The sequence below is a fragment of the Notothenia rossii genome, assembly GCF_949606895.1.
Source record: "Notothenia rossii genome assembly, chromosome: 6".
Lineage (NCBI taxonomy): Eukaryota > Metazoa > Chordata > Actinopteri > Perciformes > Nototheniidae > Notothenia > Notothenia rossii.
The window spans coordinates 77,590,488-77,600,979 of record NC_136909.1 but is presented as its reverse complement, the minus strand read 5'-3'; the positions used below and the strand labels follow the sequence as shown (position 1 = coordinate 77,600,979).

General features: G+C 39.6%; 1 protein-coding gene across 1 annotated transcript; it reads right to left on the bottom strand.

Annotated features, from left to right (window-relative positions):
- Positions 1-370: 370 nt before the first annotated feature.
- Positions 371-7,118, bottom strand: ubac2 (UBA domain containing 2). Its single transcript, XM_079689785.1, has 10 exons — positions 6,978-7,118; positions 6,474-6,592; positions 5,490-5,609; positions 4,976-5,082; positions 4,565-4,688; positions 4,398-4,445; positions 4,032-4,140; positions 3,677-3,825; positions 3,282-3,428; positions 371-1,916 (listed from the first exon to the last, which is right to left on the bottom strand). The coding sequence occupies exons 1-10, from the start codon at positions 7,006-7,008 to the stop codon at positions 1,809-1,811; spliced, it is 1,062 nt and encodes a 353-aa protein (XP_079545911.1). The 5' UTR covers positions 7,009-7,118; the 3' UTR covers positions 371-1,808.
- Positions 7,119-10,492: the final 3,374 nt, after the last annotated feature.

The following is a 10,492-nucleotide window of genomic DNA, read 5'->3' as shown; positions in this document are numbered from 1 at the left end:
CATAAGTACAAAACAAATAAATGCATAAATACATAAATACATAATAAATACAGGAATAACAAAATATAAGAATAAATAAATGTGAAAGAAAATGTTAAAATAAATGTGGAAGAAAATACAGGAATAAATGAACACAAGAAAAAGCATGTACAAATAAATGGGCTAAATAAATAAACTTTGATTTGACTTTGATGGATTTGGTGCAAGATGTACACTTCACTTCAGAGCCCTCAAGAGCCAGATATAAATGTTTATTGGCATAGCGTTGCTATTCCAGATTTTGCTACTACCTAAAACTCAGTAACAGGAGTGTAAGTGAATACTGGGATCAGATGAAGTAAATACTCAGGAAAATCAATATTAGCAAAAATTGTGTTTGACATTTGATTTATTCTTCAGATCAAATGATTCATTACAATTCACCAGAAAGTTGTCCATGCAACAACTTCCTCATCACACCCATATACTATTATTATTAGAATACATACACAGAAATGACAGACTCATCTCAGTGTCATATATTATTAATAAGTACGCACAAAATATAAAACTAGCATCTGTCTTTGACATCAATACACAGTGGCTGCAATGTTTCTTCTCTCGCACATGTTTGCATGTTTATATACACAAAGTAGAAACTATACCGTACATAGTCTTCACAAATGTCTCTTTTCATGATATTGCATAATAAATATCACCAGCCTTTTAAGACTTAACAATATCCAGACATGTGTGCTGGTAGAGAAAGGCTCAAACTCAGTTAAGACAGAATAAATACAATCTGGGGAGTGAGTGCATGAAATGACGTAATACAGAAACAAGAGTGTGAAACATGACCTCCTCCTCAAATGGATACTTGTATGGGCAACCATATCTGTAAATATGATGTCATTTTTGGAAGAAGTCGCATCAAAGACCCTGAGATAGCTGTCTCTCACCCACAATTTACTTTTAGAGGGGCGAATGGAGAAAAGTGGCTCCTACAGTTACTGTCAGTGAGGCTTTGTTAAAACATCGCACGCAGGAAAGGGTGGAGCCTTGCAACTTCTATGAAACACTGCCAACAAAAGGAAATAACAACTTTGTGGATGAATTTTTTTTTTATCGGTAATTCTGAAGTTGTTAGGATGACCTCTGCACCTCCTCCTGTAGTTACATCATAAACTTCTAGCAGGTGCTTCATTCATGTTTTACTCCTGTGAAAAATATATCCAACAATGAATGGCGTAAAATCCATTAGAAATGCTCTTTTTTGTTTCTTAGCAGTAATCAGGGTCTAAGATGCTAGTTATACACCAAAGCAAACGTGTTAACCTACTTGGCAATAAACCTGTTTCTGATGGTAAGCCGTTTTGAAAGTAAAGTGTCATTACAGGACAGTGGGTTTTATAAAAATGTTATTTCCAACAGCTGTAAGTGAGATGGCAGCTGATTCCTGTGCTTCAGCCTCAAGGAAATAATCACCTCATATTCTCTTCACTGCCGTGTATTTTCCCCAGGAAACCCCCTCAGATTTAGAGGTGTAACTCGTCTGCCTTGAGCTATGACGCCTGTTTCACACTACAGCGGCCTTCAGAAAGCTATGACGCAAATGTCTCCCAGCTTGTGCTTCACACCTCTTCATTAATCAGCATGATATCGGAACCGGTTCAGGTTGAGTCAGCCTGACAACTGCTTCAGCGAGCAGTGACACAGTCTGTACAATTTGTCCATCATTCACTGTCTTTCATTTCCTCCGTGTTGCTTTTCGCTCCTTTGGTTTCTCCTCTTCCTGATCTCTTTCCTCCTCTGTTTGCTCTCTCACTCTCTCAGTGTTGCAAGAGGAAATTGGTTGCCATGTTTATGTCGTTGTTTGAAGCTCTGAGGGCCTCCAGGGCATCTGTCCTGGTAAAGCCCATTTCCACCAACAGGGCAACCTGAGGTTAAACAAAAAAAAAGCATCAGTTAAGATAGGATAAGAAGTGCTTTATTGATCCAGATTTGCGGCATTTTTGCTTTGCAGCAGCATAAAAAGACAAGGCATTGTACATTAGAGAAATTACAAGACTAGAAATAGAGAACCGCAGTGACGCGTCCTAAAACCCGGAAGTAAGTTAGCATTTTTACCACTGCTGGTTCCTTCGACAAAAAGCAATGGGATTTCTCCGTAGGGCTTTGAAAAATATCTGGAAATAAGGTCTGTGTTTGACACAAATTGAAGAGACAGATCACGTTTTGTTCTACGACATTAAATACATCAGCAGGGACCCCACTGGTGATTTCTGAAGAGTTGACGTGTCTGAAAAACGATGGTTGAATTAAAGTGGCTGAATAGGACTACAGAAGTTGTCGAGGCCGTTTTACGTCATTACACCGAACACGTAAACACTCCCGCTAAGTTTGTTTGCCCTGTTCTGCTTGAAAGCAAGTACCTGCCTCCTGCAAACTGTTAAAACAAACGCTTCAACTTGTACAATTTTGAATCTGTATTTTTGAATATGGATCTTAAGTTGAAGTGACGTTGAAGCAGCGACCCTGCTGTAGTTTGTTTATAGCATAACGTTAGCATTTTGCTTCTGGCGACTAGATTTATGATTCGAAAATTATAAAAGTAGGAGACATGTGGATATTATCCGGCTGAACCAAACGTGATCCGTCTCTTGAATGTGTTTCAAACACAGACCTTATTTTGAGCTATTTTCCAAAATCCTATGGAGAAATTGCATTGGTTTTTGACGAAGGAACCGGAAGGAGTTTATTTCCGGGTTTTAGGACGCTGCGGTTCTCTATTATAAACAATTCAAAATGTAAACATCTCAAATAGCAATAAAATTGCATTAAAAAAGTTGAAAATATACATGTAGAAATACAAATGTACAGTACATTTAAGACAGAAGCAGCAGCTAAAGCATCACCTGGGAATAATACATAAGGGTGCCATGGACATAAGAGGAACATAAAATAATGCTTGAAGAAAATTGATGAACAAAAATAAGCAGTCTGTGAATATTTTGAGTCTAGTTATTACACGAATAAAATAAAAATAAAGTCTAGAAGGAAAACAAAGTAAACCAATACATCCAGTGAAAAATGTAGAGATGTACTAATTGCTCATCCAGGGTCTTTACTAATTAATGATGGTTTGATCGTGCGCATAAAATCGCCAGTGGCAGTAACTAAATATCGCCAAGGGCATGCACGCAACATTTTCTGATTCGGCAGGTCAGACTTGAAAAAGATGCTTTGTCAGAATCAGCTGATGAAAATGCAGTCGAGGCAGAAACACAGAGATGAACGCCCACCTGCTCCTCGGCCACAGGAGAGTTGTCCAGCAGCGGAGACTGTGTGGAGGGTGGAGCCTCAGCCTGGGGGCGGGGCTGCATCGGGGGGCGGTTCGGTCCTCTCTGCCTGAGGGAGGGGAACAACCTGGTCCACTGTAAGAACCCAGGCTACACACAGACACAGAGGCAGAATCAAGCACTTTGGAAATACTATTCTCTGACATCTATGGAAGCAAATTGGAGACTTTATAGATAACATAATAGATACTAATTAGGAAGCACTGTGAGGGGAGTTATATTCATTTTATTCTCAATCCATTGTGTTTTAGTTCCTGAGCTATCAACCTTATTCAAAATAGTATGTCGTTTTATTCTGAATAGGCCCAATCCTGCTATAAGTGTGTGTGTCCCTGTACCTGTGGCTGCGGCTGTGGCCTGGTGTTCCTCGTGGACTCGTTGTATTGGGCCAACATCAGCTGCTGGTCCAGAATGTCCATCCTCTGCTGCCTCTGGATGTCCAGAGTGGCCCCCATCCCCACAGGGGTCTCACTGCTCGGCTGGGAGGCTGGATGTTAACAGATGTTAACAACACATTACTAGGCAGACCAATAACATGTCACCCTGTGTAGAATACATGCAAAGTGCACACAATGAACAAACACAAGAGAAACACAATCTCCATGCCAGGCCCTGCATCAGTAGTCATTAGGGTAAATTGGCTTTTTTTGGGGGAGCTTTTGTGTTTATATGATCACTTAATGATTTACTCACTTGAAAAGAGAGGCTCTAGAATATACCGCCCAATAAAAGACACCCAGGCAGGTACAAAGAGGAGCTTCTGCATCCACAGGAAATTGGAGTGGTACAGTCCGCCTGAGATCTGTAAGCAACGAAAAAAAAAGTTTTTAGGATTGAACGTATAAGCAACAAGGTAGGTATATTGCTGTTGAGCAACAATTAATTAAATTACTTGTGAAATGTTATCACACAAGCTAGAGCGAATTACCACAAGCTTTATCCAATTTAAGTTTATTGCTTTGGATCTCTAGTTCACTCAAGTGCTGATCATGACTTTACGAAACACCCAGTACACTTTCTAGACACAGAGGAAATAACAAGAAGAATGTGGCTACTTACAAGTCCACTGAGTGCAACGAGCCACATGAAGGGACCGGACGTCAACAGCTGCCCCACAGAAAGAAGAGAGGATGACGGACACAATTAAAACCAGACTCGTTGGGGACAGAGTATTCTCAACAATTATGAATTAGCATATATCACCGCACTAGCAGACATGGGCTTACCTGCAAGCCTACTATGTAGACCAGAGACTTGTTGGTGATGTGGATGTGGCCCAGGACCTGGGTGACCGGCATGCTGGGGATCAGCCGGTAGAAAGGCACGAACAGAGAGAAGACCGGAGCAATCCTGAGAGAGGACGAAGAGAAGTCAAGAGGATGGAACGAATATTATATATATATATCCAAATGATAAACTTGTCATTGTATCAAAAGCAGCTTAATACAGATCATAAAATAGATTGCAGAATCTCCAGTGTTCATATCAGTGACAAACAGTTGTTGCCTTTCGAGACATGCAGCACATGCATTAGTAATTAAAAAGAGTAAAAAGTAGTAATAAAGAATATCTTATCTTATTATTTTATTTTAAAGTGTATCATCTATTGTGGCTAGTAAAGTGACAAATCTTCTCACAGTCCTGCGGGCAGTTCCTCCACCTCATAGTCAAACAGAAACTGGAAAGCCTGAGCCAGCAGGAAGTCCATCAGCGCAGAGAGAACCCACGTGCCAAACAGGAAGGACTGGAAGTAAAGTTCAAAATGTAAAAGATTGGAAAAATATCTTGAAAAGGTTGAGTCTTGTGGATGTCTTTAAACATTTTACTACAATTGTACAAACAGTGCCATTGTCAAATATTGTTTACACAGAAAACTGCTTCGTGAAAGATGAGGAAGTTGTGTGAACTCTTCTCTAAATGATACACAGGTACAACTTATATTGATTCTGATTGATGATCATACTTATAATCCTATTAGAAAAGATCTTAACATTTAGCTTCTGTTTATGAGATTAAGTAGAGTGTGAAATGGCAATTCATCAAACTAATTCCATCTATTGTAGTTTCATCTAGTTCACATAACAACAATAGCAAGTTTATTAACTTTGTATGGATCTTTGTGTTAATCTATCACTGATTATTGGTACTTACAGCGAACTTCCTGGTTCCAAACCTCCTCTCAAAGATTCTGAAATTGTAGATGAGCAGGCTGCTACAGAAGGCGTCCTTCACGTCCAGACAGATCAGCCTGCCAAACAACAACCTCCACACCTGCAGCAGGGGGGAGAGAAGAGTTATACTCACTATACACATACACCTTACAAACAGGGGAAAACGGACAAATTGATACTTTGTGAAATGATGCTTTTCTGAAAAACAGAGTGTTATATCTCACATAGCAGAGCCCCCAAGTAGCACTACATTTCCAATTATTATCAAACTCTTGTCATGATAATGATTAATGTATTTAGGGATTCTAGTGTTTAAAACCCTTTGTCCCCAACACCTGTGTTTATTTTATCTCTTTGTATCTATGTCAATGTATAGATACAAACATACTATTTTTACATTAGAGAAATTACATACTAAAATAGGCAACCCTTTCACTACTAGGTTAAAGGTATATAAAAACAAAAGAACACAGAGACAGAAACCCAATCAAAGTTACAAACATTGTAAATAATCATACCTTACATATTTTTATTTATAGCCTTATTTATTTTTTGAAATGCTTGCAAAGTGAACTACACATTTAAGATTTCTTGTCACATCCAGTACACAGGTTAACCTGACAGATGTGCATAGATGTGTATAACCATACCAACTGTCCACAATCCATACTAGCCCTTTCTTTTCAACAACTTCTGAATACAGTAACAGAAAGTTATCATTATTCTGCCCTTCATACATAATCTCTGTGTTAAGAACAATCGGATCACATTTTAAAGCATGTAAGTTCTATAATAAATTATTAAAGCTTGGTTTTGCATGAGTTTCCACACACCTCTGTATAGAACTATGAGAGTGGCAGTATATAAGAGTTCTGCTTTTTAGTTTTATATCTGGAGATACTGGGTATGGTTGATAGCCCTCCACCAGTGTGTGTTTCTCTCAGACAGAAAGGAGACATCATACCTGGTGCTGTGTGACCTGCAGAGTGTATACGAACAGCTCCTGGTACTGAGGCAGCAGGGTGAGCATCACAGTCAGACAATTGAGAACCAGCAGGAGGCCTTTAGACAGAGGAGCCTTGTCTGTAAACAACACATACATACAACATCTTGTTTATTATGTTACAGTAAATTAGACCACAGCTTTGTCAATTGAAAAGAGAGAAGTGGCTGATTTCTGTATGGGGGCAGGGCAGACAGTAGCTGGTTATTTAGCTTATCAGTGGATTCCCCTTTCCACATATTTCTATTATTTTAAACGACGAAACATTTGCTTAACACACTGACTAAATACATATGTAGTTTATTAACCAAACGCAGGTTTAACGTATACATAATACCAAGAGTAAATGAATGACAGAACAATGCTAACGTGGGTTAGCTAAGCTAGCTGTTGTGACTGACAGGAGGAGCGGTGAGAGGGTAGCCACATCACGGCTGTCGTTTACCGGGGATCCGGGATACTTACACAGCCCCCGAGAGCCGGTGGTGGTAAACATCGTGTCCAGAAGAGGTAACGAAGTCCCTTATTCTCAAAGCCAAACACAAACCAACTCTAAAACACCGAAATAAAGTTGTAGAAAGGATCCATGCTGTGTGAGGAAAAAGAGACAGCGGTAAAGGGAATCTGCTACAGGAGCCCGAGAGGCCCAAAAAAGGTGAGTTTGCGGTCCGCTGACGTTAACCAATACTGGCCAGCAGAGGGCAGTGTCGCTCTGCAGTGAGGAAGAGATGAGGATCACCAGATATTTTTGATAAGATAATTTCCAAACGACTATTTTACAGTCAGGTCTTTATTGCTGAGGGAAGAATAGAGCATTAAGGAAATCCATACCGTATGTGGTCCCGTCCTCAATTGCTAAAATATATAAGCATTTCCATTTAATTTATCTAATGATTATACAAATAATAATATTTATACAGTGATATAAATAAAATCATATTACTGTGATCAAAATCATACAGAAAATAAATGTATTTGGGTCTGAAGTGATCATTATAATGCATGTTCAAATAAAAGTAACTCAACAAAAAGTAGTAAACAACTCAAAATTATGAAATAAAAAGCTAAAGTAATCATAAAATAATAAAACATCCAGTCTTTACAGTGCAGACAACAAATACTTATTGTAATATTAATGATAGTTATTATAATAAAATGTGTCTCTCTCTAAAAGGAAATCCACATTCAAAACAAGCAAGCCAAAAATCTTCAGGAGAAAGTAAAGTCAACATAAAACAATATAAAAGAACGTACAAGAAATAGATTTGAACAACCTTTAAAAATAAAAGGCTTTAAAGAAAATGAAACTTATTTTGCTGATGAGAGCAAATTATTTTAAGCTAACCTTTAAATATATTTTATGAATGATCATGTGTATCCACACAGACACGGGAGTGACACCAGTGTCCTCTCTGCATGTGCAACCTTGTGACCCCCAGGTTAACAACCAGATCTAACTGTGGCCCTCGTGCAGCTGGAACCTGTTCACACCAACGGGATGCTGTCGATATGATCCTTCTTATAAAGGGCATTTTCCTACCCACGATGACGCCCTGCTGTTATCTGATGCCCCTCAGACAGGGTTCCCCAGGCTCTGACGCTGGTCTAATAATGTTTGTCACTTATGATCCATTTGCTCAGTATGTTTATGGGTTGTATATGCAGAGAAGCAGCAGACAGGGAGTGTTTCATGTCTTGAAGCCATGTGGTGAGCCTGCTGACTGAGAGGTAACTGTTAATTATCCTCGGGGCCCTGAGCAGGATGTGGCCACATAGAGTCCAGATTAATGTCTTTTTCTTATGGTCCTCTTGGCCTTATACACACAGTGTCATATCTTGTCAAGGTCCAGACTTCCTTTGCAGCAGTCCGACTTTGTCTTAACTTCAGGCTGCCATATTTCTTCACATCCAACCCTGTGTGTACCTTCATGCCCGACTGTGATTGCTCCTGAGCCAATTGATCCCATGCTTATTTTTCCTCCAAGTACATTTGAAAAGATATGGCGAACAGCTGTCTAATAGTGTTGCGTTTCCCCATCATCCACAGATGCATTGTGCGTGTTAGTTCCCATTGGTTAGTTCCCACCCATTAGGTCTATTTGGCTGCTTGTGGTCAGATGTGACTGCAGAGCAGAGCTCAGGAACAGATTGCTAATTGTGTTTCAGACCTTCTCTGTCACTGATGTAGGAGAGAGGTCTAAAAAGGTTACTTTGCCCCTGTTCTCAATCAAAGATAATCAGATTAAACAGCGCCGAGATGTGCATGTGTGTATGTGTGTGTATGCTTACCAATAAAGAGACTCCAGATTTGGAGACAGCCTTGACTCCTGCTGTTTGCTTTGTTCATTAAGAGGAGATGAGCAGATGGTTTGCTGGTCTGTTGTGCACTACACACAAGCGGGCACACACACACACACACACACACACACACACACACACACACACACACACACACACACACACACACACACACACACACACACACACACACACACACACACACACGATGCAAATACACACATGCATGCTCCGTCCTGTCACCTTAGCTTTATCCTCCATTTATCTTTTCCATTACACATCTCTCGGCAGGACAATGCTACTCTGTGAGATGTGAAGGGTGTGTGTGTGTGTGTGTGTGTGTGTGTGTGTGTGTGTGTGTGTGTGTGTGTGTGTGTGTGTGTGTGTGTGTGTGTGTGTGTGTGTGTGTGTGTGTGTGTGTGTGTGTGTGTGTGTGTGTGTGTGTGTGTGTGTGTGTGTGTGTGTGTGTGATTGTTTGTTTGTGTGTGTGAGAGTGTGGAAGAGTAGAGCGGTGTTGAATGAAGTTGCAAACCTTTTTAAGACAGCCTCTGAGGTGGTCATCTAAAAAGCTGATGACTCATTCACACATTCATGTATGTGAATTATTGCTTTTCACTTGTCAGCCACTCTGTATTCAGGAAGAATAGCTTGTAACCGAGGTATTGTTTTAGCCCTGCTGTGATAGCTTATCTGCCTGTGTCCAGGAAATGGCACTGAACATTTATACAAGGTTGCAAATGAGAAAAATGTGGCGTTCTTCAAGGATTCTTTGGGCACAACAAAGGACTTCAGAACAATGTGAGATTTATTACTTGTGACTCAGAAACCTGCACATTCTTAGCATCTACCGTGTGTCTTAAAGTAGATTAAGTGCTACAAATATCTTAAAACAATCAACAGCGTTTGTGATCGTTGACCCTTCATATATTTTATTAAATGTTCATTCATTAGCCCATCGGTCGAGGAACTCTTGGTTTAGTTTTTTTTACCTCTTCAGCCTCTTTGCTTTTATTGACATAAAACAGCTCAGATTTACTTTCTCAAATAGCTCTCTAATGTGTATGCAGAAATACTTTTTTACCAATTCTAAATGACAAGTTTGGATATAATTGATTTATATCACCAGACATTTTTAGGGCTGTATTTCAAAACAAGAAAAATCAATAGTTTGCAATTAGGTACAGTTCCATCTATTACAATTATGAAATGTAGCCAGCAAAGATTATAAAATAGCCACCACTGTCTGTTCTTTCTTTCACAATTCTTGATTTATTTCTTGTGTTATCTCTATATAAATGTACCAAACTATATCTTAAATGTTAACAGATCAAAGTTTAGCTTGAGAAGTCCCTAAGCCTGTTTCTCTCCTGAGAAAGAAACATGATATAAAATGAGTGCAGCCACAGAGGGAGTGCATGGTCATCATGTTTCACTAAAGGACAGCTCACATGTGACCCTGCTCACCACCTTCCTGTCTGTCTGTCGATACTTACGTGTATGTTTTTGGAGATGGTGCAAGAATCAATGTCACATCACTCTCTGAACCCTCATATATGTGTAGACATGCATTCACATAGACCTGCCCCTCCTCCACATATGCAAATCAAATCTCAAGGGGTTGCTGTGACACAGAATGCAGAAGTGTCTGTCACAACAACAAAACAACGACATTATAAATCCAC

Bases quoted from the DNA above. Each gene is read 5' to 3' on its own strand.
- ubac2 (XM_079689785.1), bottom strand. From the start codon at position 7,008: ATGTTTACCACCACCGGCTCTCGGGGGCTGT. The intron at 3,826-4,031 runs GTGAGTAAATCA...GTTAACATCCAG, and splicing joins TCTAGAGCCTCTCTTTTCAA to CCTCCCAGCCGAGCAGTGAG. The intron at 3,429-3,676 runs GTACAGGGACAC...GTCTGTGTGTAG, and splicing joins GGCCACAGCCGCAGCCACAG to CCTGGGTTCTTACAGTGGAC.